Source organism: Hylobates moloch, unplaced genomic scaffold, assembly GCF_009828535.3.
Source record: "Hylobates moloch isolate HMO894 unplaced genomic scaffold, HMol_V3 SCAFFOLD_17, whole genome shotgun sequence".
Lineage (NCBI taxonomy): Eukaryota > Metazoa > Chordata > Mammalia > Primates > Hylobatidae > Hylobates > Hylobates moloch.
Genome location: NW_026652292.1, coordinates 39,701,450 through 39,717,460, shown reverse-complemented (window position 1 = coordinate 39,717,460; position 16,011 = coordinate 39,701,450). Strand labels below are relative to the sequence as shown.

Sequence of the window (16,011 nt, the reverse complement as noted above, 5' to 3'; positions counted from 1 at the left end):
ATTAGATATTTTTATTATCATGATGCAAGATCCATTCGTGTTATCTCCAAGTCCACCATCCACACATTATAAGAATAGGGCAAAAGTTATACAGTAACAAATACAGAGAAGGCAAAGGATATCTTACCTAATTTTCCTAACAAGAGGGTGTGAAGATGTTGTGACATCACCATGGATGCAGAATGGCCTTATCTTCACATAGGAAAGTCCCAGGTGTTAGAAAAGGTGCTATTCATCATAAAAGCTTTAAGGGGAAATGAAAGGGTGGTGAGTGCAAACAAAAGCTTGGGACAGGATTGGGGCATCTACTTCAGTGGAACATAACTCATTGTTAGTTTTTTAGCATAGTTTATGGGTCTTTCCTATATGATAAAAAAGTCCAGGCAAGAAGTGACTGGTGACCACATACAATAATGAATTTGAAAATGTTAAAATTGTAATTTTTAAATTGTAATCTTGTCTCTGTAATATATGCTGAGTGTTACAACACAGTTATTATTTTACAGATGAGGAAAGTGAGGCTCAGAGAAGCTAAACCCCTTACTTACTCAAAATCACACAGCCAGCAATAGTCAAGGCTGGAATCCCAACTAAGCTCTGGCAGACTGAATCCTAAACTTTCCATACACCGAAGAGCCACACGTACTGCTGGCTTCCTTCCCTGACTTCATTATTTTGCCTAACATCAATAGCATGAACCATTTATTCATGATTGCCCTCGGTGAAGCCATTTTCTCATTCATTAAGGGGAAGACATTGTTTTCTTTAGTAATGAGAAGAGAAAACGGTTAACAAGAGTTTGTGTCCCTAATTGAAATGATTCTTAAGATGAAAAGACAGAAAAACATGAAACCCTGCTTAAAACACAAGGCTAAAATCAGAATTTGTGGAGATGGATCAACCCAACCGTAAAGAAATCAATTTTTCCTTCCTTGTCATTACTTATATTCATCCATCCTTTATTTGGCATTAACACTGTCAGGCCTGACAAAAACAACAATTTACATGTTAATAAAATCTAGAATTGTGCTGTGCAACGCAGTAGCCACTAGCCACATGTGGCTCTTGAGCCCTTGAAATGTGCCAATCCCGAGTAAGATGTGCCATAAGTGTAAAATATACGCTGGATTTCAACTAGTATCTAAAAAATAGAGAAAATATTTAATATTTTAAATCACATGTTAAAATACCATTTTGAACATAATGGATTAAGTAAATTTAAGTTAACTTCACCTTTTTGTTGTTGTTGTTGTTGTTTTTGAGACGGAATTTGGCTCTTGTTGCCCAGGCTGGAGTGCAATGGTATGATCTCGGCCACTGCAACCTCTGCCTCCTGCGTTCAAGTGATTCTCCTGCCTCAGCCTCCCGAATAGCTAGGATTAAAGGCATGTGCCACCACGCCCGGCTAATTTTGTATTTTTAGTAGAGACGGGGCTTCTCCATGTTGGTCAGGCTGGTCTCGAACTCGCGACCTCAGGTGATCCGCCCGCGTCGGCCTCCCAAAGTGCTGGGATTACAGGCGTGAGCCACCGCGCCTGGCCTCACTTGTTTCTTTTCACTCATTTAATGTGGCTTCTCGAAAATGTAAAATTACATAAGTGGTTTGCATTTGTGGCTCGCATTATATTTTCATTGGACAGCACTGACACAAGATGAAAAAGAGGGGAGAGTTACATTGAAAGGTAGCACATTTTCTTGAAATTTCTGGAGGGGAAGGTTAAAGGGAAGAGAACGAAGCTTGTTAAACGTAGGTGTGACCTACTGTGGTAAACACCTAGTGTGAATTAAAAAGGGGGACACATACTTTGATTCCGTTTCTACTCCCTTCCCCCGATGCTAACGGAGCAGGTGGCAGTCTCCCAGGGACCACTCCTCAGCAGTCCGCGGGGCTCGGCCGGAGCCGTCATTGAACACACCTGTGCGCCAGCGACCCCTGGCGCAGGGTCCACGCCCCCTCCCCCCGTGTTTTTATTTTCCGGGCGTCAACTGTCGGTGTCGCACGTCTCTCCTGAGAACTACCGAGTAGGTCGGGCCTGCCTGTGGTAAGCGTCCCCCTCACCCCTGATCCCCCCAGCGTGGCCCCGGGAACCAAGATGCCCCTGCCCGAGCCTGGCTGCGGGCCGGCAGGTGGCCGAGACGCCACTCGGCAGGCGGCCTGCTGGGCCCCGCGGCCGGCCAGCCGCGAACTGGAGGAGCCTAGCGGGCGCGTCCCGGGCCTCCGGGCCGCAGGGGGCCGCTGTGACCCGCCTGCGCCCCTGCCGCGCCGAAGGCGGGGAGCCGGGTTTTGGGGGAGAATTGGAAAGCCGAGGGTAGCCGAGGGGGGCGGGCGCTCTGGAGCGGCGGGTGCTCGTGCTACCGTCCGCTCCGCCAGAAGCACCAAGCAGCTGAGCCGGGGCCCCGCCGCCCTCCTCCTCCATGAGGCCCGAGTGAGGCGCGGCGGCTATAGCCGACCCGCGGCGCCTTCCCCCCGCGTCCTATCGCGAGCGCAGCGGCAGCGGCCCCTGGAGGAGGAGGCGGAGGAGGAGGAGCATGTCGGACGGTTTCGATCGGGCCCCAGGTGCTGGTCGGGGCCGGAGCCGGGGCCTGGGCCGCGGAGGGGGCGGGCCTGAGGGCGGCGGTTTCCCGAACGGAGCGGGGCCTGCTGAGCGGGCGCGGCACCAGCCGCCGCAACCCAAAGCCCCGGGCTTCCTGCAGCCACCGCCGCTGCGCCAGCCCAGGACGACCCCGCCGCCAGGGGCCCAGTGCGAGGTCCCCGCCAGCCCCCAGCGGCCTTCCCGGCCCGGGGCGCTCCCAGGTACGGAGCAGCTCTAAGGGCCCCAGTCCTCCTTGGCGAACGCTTCCCCACGGCCCTCCACGCGTGCCGAGGCCCGACGCGCTGTCTGCGGTCCCCACCCCCGGTTCCCCGAAAGCATTCCCCGAGAGGGCCGCGTGACCGGGTAGGGACGGGCCCGGAACCGGGTTTGGAAGGTGTCTGCTGGAATCCTTTGTGCGCCTGGCTGGGGGAGGGGCCGGGTGCGCGGTCTCGGAGTTCGCGGTCCCGGGAGGAAGTAAAAATCGCCTCCACTCAGCAGACCCCTAAAGCGAGACCCTAGCGAGTAACCACCTCTTTTCCACCGACCCCTTTAAAACGACAGAGAGGAAAACAGCTCGCAAGCACTCATTTGAGAGGCAGGTATGCCCATAAATGAGTCACATCAAGTCTATTGTTCCTTTTTGTAGGCTGTACACATCCCAGCGATAAGCATAAATTTCATGATGGTTCCTATTTAACTCTTAAAAACAGACGCTTTTCAGATGGTTTTTCAGTATATAGCAAGTTGTTGTACAAAGGAAAGAATGCATCTGACGCCCCGTTTTTTTTTTCTTTCGCAGAGCAAACGAGGCCCCTGAGAGCTCCACCTAGTTCACAGGATAAAATCCCACAGCAGAACTCGGAGTCAGCAATGGCTAAGCCCCAGGTGGTTGTAGCTCCTGTATTAATGTCTAAGCTATCTGTGAATGCCCCTGAATTTTACCCTTCAGGTTATTCTTCCAGTTACACAGTAAGTACACCCTTTTTTCTACAACTCTGGGTTAATTTACTGGAATAATGTGGTTATTACTTTGTTAATCAGAGAATGTTTGTGCTTTCTGTACTACACATAAAAAAATTTTCTTATTGTGAATGTTTTGAATTATTGAACTCAGAAGGAAACAAAGCTGATTCAGAAATATATTTTGTAGTTATATTCAAGGTATTAGAATGTAAGCTTGAGATACACACCTGTGTTCTTGTTTCAAGTGATTATTCCATTATGTTAAAATAGACATAGTTTTGATCCTAATTGTATGCAGAAATGTCTTACGGGGTTGCGATAAAGTATTTACATAGGTATGAAGAACGTTTAAACTTTCAGTTTTTCTTTGTCACTTATATAACAACTTTAAAAAATAGTCACTTTTCTTAAATAGCCCTACAAAGCACAGTTGGACTATGTAGAAAGGAATTTGTTGTACTGGATAAACCCAGATGAGTAAATGCATAGGGATTAATTGTAGAGAAGTGGGAGGGAATCATTGGAGAAATGATTGATGATACTTTAGCTTAAGTCCTGTCTTTCCTATCTTCTTAGTTTTATTGAAGTATAGCAGAGAATAGTGTACTTAAGTGTTAGCTCAGTCTCATAAAGTGAACACTCAACTAACCAGCATCCCAGTCAGGAAATAGAACATTATCAACATCCCAAAAACCCACTCTGTCTCCTTCCAGTTGTTCCTGATGTCCAAGTATAACCACTGTTTTGACGTCATAGGATAGTTTTGCCTGTGTTCAAAGTTTATATAAATGAAGTCATATAGAATATATTCTTTCTCACTTTCAATATCAAGATTACTCCATGTTGTAGCATATAATTGGAGGTGACTTATTTTTATAGCATTCCATTGCATGAATATATCCTATTTGTCTGTTGATGAATGTTGGTAGCTTTCACTGTTGGGTTATTATGAATAGGGCACATTTTGTGTCTTGCTGGCTGTATACCTTTATTTCTGTTTGGTATATACCAAGGAATGGAGTTGCTGGGACTTAGGGTAGCCAGCTTTAGCAGAGACTGCCAAGTAGTTTTCCAGAGATTGTTCCACTGTACATTCTGAGTAGGGTATGATTTCCAGTTACTCTACTTCCTGGTCAGCACTTGGTATTTTCTGTTTAACCATTCTGGTGGGCATATAGTATCTAGTTGTGGTTTTAATTCATATTTCCTTTATAACTGATAATGACACATCTTTTTTATTACCTCTTTTTGGCTCTCCTTCCATATTTGACAGTAAAAGTATGGAAAAGCTGTGTTCCATGTTTTAGATACTCCATGATTCTTACACTGTATAGGAAAAAGCTTTAGGATTGGAAAGAAAAAGATATGGGCATAGCAGGAAAAGCAATTGATATGGGGTGAAAAAGGCCATCTATCGTGTAAGGTAGAAATGAGAGCATCTTGAGTTCTTGCCAGAAAATTGTATTTAGTTCACAGAGGAAAAGAACCATTAGAGCACTGTAAAAGGTTGAATAAACTCTTAAGGATGCTTGTTCTAGCAGCCACAAGCAGGTTCCCACTTATTTTCTTCCCTATTGACTTGGGCTGTTTTATGATGGAGGGATACAGGGGTGTGTTTGTGTGTGTAATAATCGTGTATCAACTATTTTTACGTGGTTCAAGTGACTTTGGGGCTGTAGAGCAGTATATAAAGTCATGTTAGTCCACTTACTTTGAGCCACTGCAGCTTTTAGGCATTCCCTGCCATCCGCTAATAGATCAGCACCTCCTGTGCTCAATTTACCAAAACAGATTGCAGCCTGGCACCTGGAAACCTGTGTGGCCTGCAGGTGTCTTCTCTAGCCCTGAATGGGTTTGTTTTTTGTTTAAGTTGTTTTAATTAATTAACCAATGCCTAAATTAGATATTAGAAACTTGAATGTTCTAGTTTGTCATAAAATCTGGCCTTAGTGGACTGGCATTTTGATACAGCAAAAATTGGTTGGAGCTGAGTAGAGGCATTCTCTTTAGATGGAGTCTGTGAGCTCTATAATTTGCTTTCTGGCTTATTTCATTCATTTGTAATCTACCTGAATTCTACAGGCATTCAGGCTTACTACCCCTGTTCTGGTATATTCTCTAGCCTTACTAGTTTACCCTAATCTTTACCCATAGTTAAGGCTAAGAGAGTTTTTCTCAATCCAATTAGTCACAGAACAGCAGGATCCTTTTTTCCCCCTGACTCTTAGGATAAGCTCTTGTTGCAAAGGAAACGTTTCCTTTTAGTAGCCATAATCCAAAGTTAGCTACATTCACTCATTCAACAAATAGTCAAGTACTTATCATGAGTCAAGCACCGATGAAACAGCAACAAACAAAATGGACAGAAATTCCTGTCTTCATGGAGTCTCTATTCTAGTAGTCTTCTGGCTCAGTTTCCAGACATTTATTGAGTCTGCTTTTGTTCTACACATGAAAATCTATTTCCTGGTATCCTTTTTCTAACAGCCTTTATGGTAGTCCTCTGCTGTGCTTTCTTAACTCTTTCAAGGCACCAAGCCCTTTTATCTTCAGTTCTTCCTCTAATCCTGCTGCTAGAATTTCCTACTTTCCATGCCTTCTTACCAGTGAGTTGCTATGTCCACTTATTCCTGGCCATTGTTTCTTCTCAGACAAACCATTATGCCTTGAATATTTCGTCACAGTTCACTTACCAGAGCCAAAAATTTAACACAGGAATTCATAAAGCATTGATGAAGAGACAGAAGTCCCCTTCCTCCCCTGCAAAACAACAAGCTTTTTTTCTAAGAGAATCCCTCTTCAAGTTACTTCCCAGTTTTTCTTCTGCCTTGCAGTAGTATCATTCTCCAATAGGTAAAATCATTCACTGTCTCTCACTGTTCAAACCTCTGCAGTCTGATCTCCCTAATTGTATTGATACAATTTTTGTGACTGATGTTCTTCCGATCTTTAAATTTATCTTCCTAAATCTCATTTTAAAACTTTGAGCACTGTAGGATCTATTCAGTTTATAAATCCTCATGTGCCAGGTCCTGTGCTAGGTGCAAAGGTACCTTTTTAGTCTATCAGAAGCTCCCTCTCATTTTTATAAGAACTAAGTATTTAAGGTACTAATTTTGTTCTTTTTTCTCTCTGAGCATAATCTCCTTCACTCCCAAGACTCTGCAATGATTATTCTTCTCCAGATTTCAACCTATGAATTTATTCTGTAGCATTTGTTGTTATGAGCACCTCTTCTCCCCTACCTCTTTGGCTTCTGTGGCAGTACTTTCTTTATCCTCCCAACTTGCAGATCATTTCCTTTTCTCCTCAGATGACAGTTGGTGACGTTCTGTCTTCCATTTTATTACCTCCTTTGCTAATCCCGCCTATTCCCTAGAATCTATCACTTATTTATGTGCTAATAACCCTGACATCTAGTCATTCCTTTGAACTCTAGTGAACTCTTGGCATACATTTTCATTTATTTGACCACTTCTTGAAGACCTCACATTCAAATGCAAGTATAAAATCTGTACACAGTGTAAGAATTATTTATCTCAGGTGAATCTCTTCTTTCTGACTAGCTGCTTACACTAAGAACTTGGTGGCGTATTGACTCACCTCTCCTGCACACCCTTGCCTTAATTCAATCCAGCTAGCTAAAGTAGTCTTGACTGTATTCACTCTCTGTAGTGTCTGATCAGTTTTCTTTTATTCCCACTGTTCTGTAATAGGTTCTCATCTCTTGACAATGTAGAAATAGAGTACCTACCATGAAAAAGTTCATTTTCTAATTTATATCTCTCCCAATCTCCCATAGAATTCTAAGAAAAATAAAACTTGAAAATATCCGTGTTTGAAAGCCATTTGACTCCACATTGAAGACTGAAGAAATTTGTGGCTTTAAAAAATCTGGTGCTAGAGAAGTAATGCAGGCTTTGATTCAAACACGTTGGAGTGCTTGTCTGTTCCAAATACTCTATGCCTCCTTTTTTGCTTAAAATGGCAGGCTCTGGATCCTCTGTTCTGCTATATTCAGAGCAGTTCTACTTTCTTCTTTTACTGATCAGATTTTACATTTTCTTAAAAGAGAGTTCTGTTGACTTTAAAAAAAAAAAAAGGATTGCAAATCAGGGCTCTAAGCAGCATTTTTGCCACAAAGAGTGACAGTTGATGGAAACAGGAAATTAGTACTTTCAGCTGGGACCCGTACCTTTGCCTTTCTGCTGTTGCTTGTCATTAATAGTGGTAGGATACTACAAGTCTGTAAAACTAGCAACTGTATAACAAAAACTTAAGACTAGTTTTCAGTTATAAAATTCATACATGTATGTAGTTAACATTAAGTATATGAATGTGTACAATTATGCCTAACTGCTTTCACAATTTTATAATGTATTTATAATGGGAACATTTTCTCACTCTAGAGGTAAGTACTATTGCCTGTTGTTTTCTTAAATGGCTATATGATATTCCATTATACAGATATATGATAATGTATTTAACCAATTCCTCGTTAATGGATTTTTTGGCAATGAACATCTTTGTACATAAAGTCAAAATTGGGTTTTAAGCTTTTGTCATTTATTTTGAGTTTCACATAGAGGTTAAAAGTATAGGCTTTGTTCTGCGCTCAGTTCTTCTAACCAGTTTTGTGACCATGCACAGTCACTTAAGTTGGTGCATGGTCCTTCCTTGTTCAAACCCTCTTTCCCCCATCCTGTTTTTCCTACTCCCTTAAGAGTCAGTTTCCTTAATTTGGCCCCCAAAGCCCTCCAAGATCTCCTTATCTGCCTCATTGACCTCATTAGTTACCACCCATCCTCAGTTTCTGTATTCTAGTTATTGTCTTTCTCAAAGTTATTAGGCCTCCTTGGGGCCTGTGTGCTTCTTGTGCCCATAGAAAGACAGAGAATATCTTTCCTTAGATATTTGTATGGCTGGATTTTTTTTTTTTTTTTTTTTTTTTTTAATTTTTAAAATTTTTTTTTGATTTTTTTTTTTTTTTTTTTTTTTTTTTTTTTTTTTTTTTTTTTTTTTTTTTTTTTTTTTTTTTTTTTTTTGTAGTATATTCCAACTTCTGAATGTGTCTTCCATCATGGGGTATGAGCTCCATGAGAGGAGAGCCTTGTCTGCTTTATTCATGGCGGATATTCATGTCATGGCAGTATCCCATCCCCTAAGACAGTCTTTGGCACTTAGTAAAGGAACAACTGGACAATTGGCAATGTTGGTCTTTCTCCTAAGACTGTGTCCTGGGCCAGGCGCAGTGGCCTGTAATCCCAGCACTTTGGGAGGCCGAGGTGGGGGAATCACCTGAAGTCAGGAGTTCGAGACCAGCCTGGCCAACGTGGTGAAATCCTGTCTCTACTAAAAATACAAAAATTAACCGGGCATGGCGGCGCATGCCTGTAATCCCAGCTACTTGAGAGGCTGGGGTACAAGATTAGCTTGAACCCGGGAGGCTGAGGTTGCAGTGAGCCAAGATTGCACCACTGCACTCCAGCCTGGGCAACAGAACAAGACTGTCTCAAAAAAAAAAAAAAAAGACTCTTTCTCCAACATGGAGCATTTATAAGGGTGTTTTGACCATGTATGACTTTTTTTTCTTCTATGCACTCACTGACTTTAGAACTTAACCCCTTCACAAAATGCTTCTGTTTTGTAGTCGTAACTTTTTTATGTGGCTTTTCATTTGACTCTGGAGAAGGTTAAATTTCATCAAACAATATAGTTATTATTAGATTTTAACTGTTTGGTAAACTTTAAAGCGCTTCGGGTGGTATTCCAGGCATTGAGATGTGAAAGTTGCTGCTCAAGTCTATTATCTTTTGTAAAACTCGCCCACTCAGCCTCCTGCCATTAATGAAAAGGTTGGAAACTGCCAAAGGTGACAGTGGTGGAAACAACATTAGCTGGAAACTACTGCTGCTATCAAGGTTTTGTTAGCAGCCTGGATGTAGCAGCCAAAAGGCCTCTTTCCATTTACACCATGATGAAATTTTAGTTACTCGAGCAGCTTTATGCATTTCTTTGCCCTTGGGGATTAACAGATGATAAACCTTATTAGGTTTTTGGTGTTCTTTTTTATCCCCCAATAAAAAAGTTGTCAACATTTGCAGAAATACAGAGAATGGTATAATGGATCCTCATGGCCTCAACAGTAAGCTACATGTGGCCGTTCTTGTTTTTATATCCCTAGTCCATACTTCCCCTCCCACTTTGAAGCAAATCCTAGATCTTATTTCATTCGTAAGTAGATCAGATTCTTAATTTTTATATTGGCATTGTACTGAAATATTGGTTTAAACTTTATTCCTCGGCCGTCTTAGAAGTTGATCCAGAATGAGAAGACAATTGCCTATTCGGCTAAACAGAACCTTTCTGCTGTTAATTATAACACTTCAGCTTTTAGGCAAGGAAGAAAAATAGCTCAATTGACAGTTTTATTGATGAACATAGATTTTTATCATGTGAAGGATCTTTAAAAGCATTTGTGCTAGAGACATACCACCTTGTGTGTTTTAGCCAGTTGCATAGATTAAAATTTTTTTTTTCATTTTTGATCCGTAGGAATCCTATGAGGATGGTTGTGAGGATTATCCTACTCTATCAGAATATGTTCAGGATTTTTTGAATCATCTTACAGAGCAGCCTGGCAGTTTTGAAACTGAAATTGAACAGTTTGCGGAGACCCTGAATGGTTGCGTTACAACAGATGATGCTTTGCAAGAACTTGTGGAACTCATCTATCAACAGGTATGTTGGCCTGTAGTATGGAATGACCTTCAGATCGCTTCCTTGAAGCCCAAGGATAGTGGCTATTCCTTGAAGGAGACCAGATTTATGATCACCTCCCTCCACACTTAACTCTTTATAGTTTCTGAGAGGTCTAAGTCTGTCTTGTATAAAACTCCTATAGTTAGGGATCCAAGGGTAGAGCCAAACAGGATTGCAAGTTCATCTGTGTAGTCAAGGTTCAATATAGGCAATATTCACCTGTTTAGCCAAAGCTCTATACAGGCAGTATAGTATAGAAGGTGATACGGGCACTGAAAAGGAAGGCTACATAAGTGCCACCCCCCACCCAAACCCTGCCCCTTGTTTTGCAGGCTCTGAGATTAGCAGTACCAGAAAAGACTACAATTCTTTTTCCCTATGTGTTGAATTGAATAGTAGTATTAGAGTAGGGGAGGAAAAAAGAGAATTTGCTTGCCTCATAAATAGGTCTTTAAAAAAAGAAAGCCAAACCATAAAACGTCTCGTCTTGAGTCTTAACATTTCTACTTGTCTTTGCTTTCTTTTAAAATTTAAGGATTTCATCTTAATTCCTTGAAAGTCTAATTTAGTCAGTTGAAATTGTTTCATTATACAGCATTTAGTTTTTATCCCAGCATATTGGTCATTAACATATTAACTCTTTTTCTTTTTTTTTTTGATACGGAGTCTTGCCCTGTCTCCCAGACTGGAGTGCAGTGGCGCAGTCTCAGCTCCCTGCAACCTCCGCCTACCGGGTTCAAGCGATTCTCCTGCCTCAGTCTCCCAGGTAGCTGAGATTACAGGTGTGCACCACCATGCCCAACTAATTTTTGAATTTTTGGTAGAGACAGGGTTCCACCGTGTTGACCGGGCTGGTCTCGAACTCCTGACCTCAAGTGATCTGCTTGCCTTGGTCTCCCAAAATGCTGGGATTACAGACATGAGCTGCTACACCTGGCCTCATTAATGCTATTTTAAAAGTGAAAAATACAGTAGGCAACACTGGCTTAACACAAAATTTCTTAGTCACTGTGAGACTGGTCAAAAAAAATGGGCCATGATCAGAAATGTAAACTTTAGGTTCTTTAAGTCACTGTTACAAGAGCAACTCAAATTTGGAATATATGGAAGGGAGATTATAATGCAAATTAATGATTATTTTCTATCCTAATGTTTCATTTGGCTGCTTTTCCAAGTTATTCTGGATGGTTACTGGACCCCAAGATTAACTAGCCAACTGTCAGGTTTGAGGAAGTACCTGAGATGTTAGGAAGATAGAACTGTCCTCATTTTTGCTTTCTGCCGATAAATGAATTGAAGAGGAATATGAGATAAGAAAATGAAACAAATATATTTATTTCTTATGACCTTTCTGGCTTCCTCCACTATTTAGTTTCAGTTATTCAGTAGGCTGCGTAATTAATACTTATTCAGGACTAGACAAAGGGTCGGTAACCTGATAAGCTTCAACTATTTCTCTGATTGTCAAATATGTAGTCAGTATATTTAATGTTTTAATATTCTATGATCAGTGGTGCATAGGTTTATCAAAGCTGCTAAGTTTCATTGAGGTAATTTATGGAAATTTACTCATAGCAACTAACAAACGAAGAAGTATTATCAAAGATAACAGATTAGGCTGGGCACGGTGGCTCATGTCTGTAATCCCAGCACTTTCGGAGGCCGAGGCGGGTGGATCACCTGAGGTCAGGAGTTCAAGACCAGCCTGACCAACATGGAGAAACCCTGTCTCTACTAAAAAAAATACAAAATTAGCTGGGCTTGGTGGTGCATGCTTGTGATCCCAGCTACTTGGGAGGCTGAGGCAGGAGAATCGCTTGAACCCGGGAGGCGGAGGTTGCAGCGAGCCAAGATTGCGCCATTGCACTCCAGCTTGGGCAACAAGAGTGAAACTCCGAATCAAAAAAAAAAAATGACAGATTAAATACACATTCAACTTTGATATCTCCCAAACACCACTAAAATGACACTATGGGGATTTTTCAAAGGCAGAAGCTCATAGGGACAAAGAAGAGGAAAAGAAAAGCACTAGTTTTGAAGACTAGAAAGCAGATGGGTGAGTGGTACCTGACTTGGCAGATCTAAAGTTGAATTCCAGGCCAGTGGTGGTAAAGCTGAGAATCACCATGACTTGCAGTGCAAAACCTAAAAGGTTCTAGAATAAGGATGGAATGAGGCTAAAAGGATTGCTTGAGAATCTAAAAAGTTAGACCATCCAGATCTTTTTACACTGACCAGCCAGTTTGAAATTTTGTTGTAACCCTTCTTATGAAATTAACAAAGGAGGTACTCTGTCAAAAAGAGGAATTATGCCACGGATGAAGACATGGGAACCAGGAAAAAGAACTCTACAGGAGAGACTAAGTGAACTGTCCAGATGATGGTTCAAAGGAGATCTCCAAACAATAGCAGCGTGCATAGTAGGTCTGAAGCAGCCAGGCTTCACTGGACTAGGTCAGAAGGCTCCAGGAAAGACGTCCGTAGTAAGATCAGCACACGTGCTGTAAGGTATGAGAAGAAATTTACAGAGTAGTGAGTTTAGGGATAAATCAATGAGAAGAATATAAAAATGTAGGAAAAACTGCATCTAGGGAAAACAGAGTTGTGCAAAAAAAGGTAAAAGCAGTGTAATACATGGTTCAGCTATAAATGAAAACACAGCAAATGAATAAAATCATAACCATACTGTGATAGTAGGAAATAGTAGAGTGGGGTGAAATTAAGCAGAGTGAAAGCTAAAAGCTCATCTTCCATGATGGGAAACTGTAAGTTGAGTATCCCTTATCTGAAATGCTTGAGATTTCAAGCATTTCAGATGTTGGATTTTTTCAGATTTCGCATATACAGTATATAATGAGACACCTCAGGGAGGGTACCTAAGTATATTACAGCTGAAGGGGGCTGACAGGGTCCTTTTTCCTTTGGGGATGCTGAATAAATTATGTGTTGTACACCTGTGTTTTGACTGACTTGTCACATGAGGTCAGGTGTGGAATTTTCCACTTTTGACATTATGTGGACACTCACATTTTCTGGTTTTGGAGGATATTAGATTTTTAGGCAGGGATGCTCAAGTTGCAGTAAGAAATAACATCTAAACTGAAAAATTACGTAGTGCGGAGATATGGGGGTTAAAACATTTTTAGCTGAAGAAGTCAAAAGTGGTCTTTGGGAGTAAAACCGGGGTGTAAGTAGGGAAGTAGGAAACTGTTGAATGACAAGCCTTATAGAACTTGTCTTTAAATCATGTTATAACATTAAAAAGAAGCTAAAGGAAAACATGCAATGCCAATAATAGAAAAAGCGTAAGTATGAACCAAGTCTTGGGTACCAGCTAAACCTACATGATGTCAGGAGAAATCACTCTTTCTCCATTAATGTGACATGTACTGGCCCCATGTGAGCAAGGAAATAATTAGAAATAAAAGTTAGTAAGTAGACCCAACATAGGGTCAGAGGGGTAGCAGGACATTTGTTAGATCCAGATTCTATGTTCGATTACATTTGTGACTAAGTCCCTTAACTTTTTTTTTTTTTTAAAGATGGCTTTGTTTTGTCACCCAGACTAGAGTGCAGTGGCATGACCACAGCTCACTGCAGCCTTGAACTCCTGCACTCAAGTGATCCTTCCATCTCAGCCTGCAGAGTAGCTGGGACTGCAGTGCATGCTACCGTGCCCAGCTAATTTTTAAATTTTTTTATAGAGATGGTGGTCACACTGTGTTGACTAGGCTGGTCTTGAACTCATGGTCTCAAGCATTCCTCTGGCCTTGGCCTTCCAGAGTGCTAGGATTACAGGCATGAGCCACTGTGCCCGACTTCTTAACCTTTTAATGTGTGTTTTCTTACCTAATATTAGATGATAAACTATGTTCTCTACTATTCTTTAGAAATTGCAATTAAAGTTAAACTTGCTGAACACTGCTTTGGTTATATCAACAATCTTTGATGTGTAGTGTTTTATTACTGTCTTTTTTTAAGTAGCTTAGCTGTTTTCATTTCCCCTTTACCCAATCATTCTTGGAGTTTTTAAGTGTTAGTTGCTTGTGCCAGTTACCATTAATCACCTCTTTAAAGTCTAACTGAAGCTCAGGGAGGTTTACCGATGTCCAAAGTCATGAAGCAGAATGCCAGGGAATCTTGTCCTGGACTGCCAAACACTAAAGTCTGTGCTTTCCTGCCCCAAGAAGCCCCACTGGTCAACAGTTTGACAATATTCTCATTCATAATTGTCACTGTGCAGTTGAGGACATGTACAGATTTTCTGCAAAAAATGGGTTAGCATCAGGAGACATTATCTCTTCGCTTTCTGGTAGCCTCAGGTAACTGATGGGTTTTTTCTTTTTTTTTTTTCTTCACTTTTTTTGGTACTTATTGTGGTTCTTGCTGTAAGGTTGGGAGAGAAAGTGAACTTACTTTCCTTAAGCCTAACAATGACAAAAGACTTGTATATATGGTCAGTTTGGGGAGTCAATTTTTTCTTCTTTAGAATGCTGCTGTTAGGTATTTGCATTGATAATGATGTACCTATGTCATATGACACTTTTCTTCTTTTTAAAAGGCCACGTCTATCCCAAATTTCTCTTATATGGGAGCTCGCCTGTGTAATTACCTGTCCCATCACCTGACAATTAGCCCACAGAGTGGCAACTTCCGCCAATTACTACTTCAAAGGTCAGTGTAAATGTGAAATTAAAGGAAAACTACTTCTAAATATACTAGAATTTGACCATTCCTCAGACCATATGTTATAAAAAGCTGCAGGAAAGAATAGGGCAGCCCATTTTTATGTGCATTATATTTGAAGTGTATAGTTCAATATACCAGTCTTTTTTCTGTAATGGTCTATGAATTTGGTTTTGTGTTTAGAAAGGCCTTTCCTTTTCCAAGATCTTAAAAATAAACAGTTATGTAATTCTTATTTGGTAGCTTTGGTTTGAATAAGGATCTAATTTTATTTAGATTAGAATAAAAGCGAATAATCCATTTTTCCTTATTGATTTGAACTGCCACTTTTATCACACTGCATTATTTGGGTTTTGATTTTGGATTTTCATTGCATTTGTCACTTATTCTATTCCTTTTTATTACCATACAGTTCATACAATAGCTATTAAAAAGCTTTTTTTTTTTTTTTTTTTTTTTTTTTTTTGAGATGGAGTCTCACTTTGTCTCCCAGGCTGGAGTGCAGTGGCACGATCTCGGCTCACTGCAACCTCTGCCTCCCAGGTTCAAGTGATTTTCTGCCTCAGCCTACCCAGTAGCTGACTAATTTTAGTAGAGACGAGTTTCATCATGTTGGTCAGGCTGGTCTCAAACTCCTGATCTCAGGTGATCCACCCGCCTCGGCCTCCCAAAGTGCTGGGATTACAGTCATGAGCCACCCTGTGCTGCCAAAAGCTATAATTTTTAAAAATATCTTAGGGTGATTAGTTTTTTGTTCTTTTGTGGAATTTTTTTTTTTTTTTTTTTTCCTAGACCAAGTCTTGCTCTGTCACCCAGGCTGGAGTGCAGTGGCTCAATGTTGGCTCACTGCAACCTCTGCCTCTGAGGCTCAAGCAATTCTCGTGCCTCAGCCTCCGGAGTAGCTGGGATGACAAGTGCGTACCACCATGCCCAGCTAATTTTTGTATTTTTAGTAGAGATGGTGTTCACCATGTTGGCCAGGCTGGTCTCGAACTCCTGACCTCAAGTGATCCGCCCACCTCAGCCT

General features: G+C 41.3%; 1 protein-coding gene across 3 annotated transcripts in view; it reads left to right on the top strand.

The window, feature by feature from the left end:
* The first annotated feature begins 1,921 nt into the window (after positions 1–1,921).
* The window catches only part of PAIP1 (poly(A) binding protein interacting protein 1), a 30,367-nt gene continuing 16,277 nt past the window's right edge, over positions 1,922–16,011 (top strand). The window contains exons 1-4 of one of the 3 annotated variants that reach the window (XM_032136131.2): positions 1,922–2,042; positions 3,373–3,542; positions 10,092–10,277; positions 14,860–14,972. In XM_032136131.2, coding sequence (XP_031992022.1) covers positions 3,444–3,542; positions 10,092–10,277; positions 14,860–14,972 — 398 coding nt within the window. In that variant the 5' untranslated portion in view covers positions 1,922–2,042; positions 3,373–3,443. Of the gene's footprint in view, positions 2,043–2,273; positions 2,795–3,372; positions 3,543–10,091; positions 10,278–14,859; positions 14,973–16,011 lie in introns of those variants that run through there. The other 2 variants (XM_032136128.2, XM_032136129.2) reach the window with 2 other exon arrangements.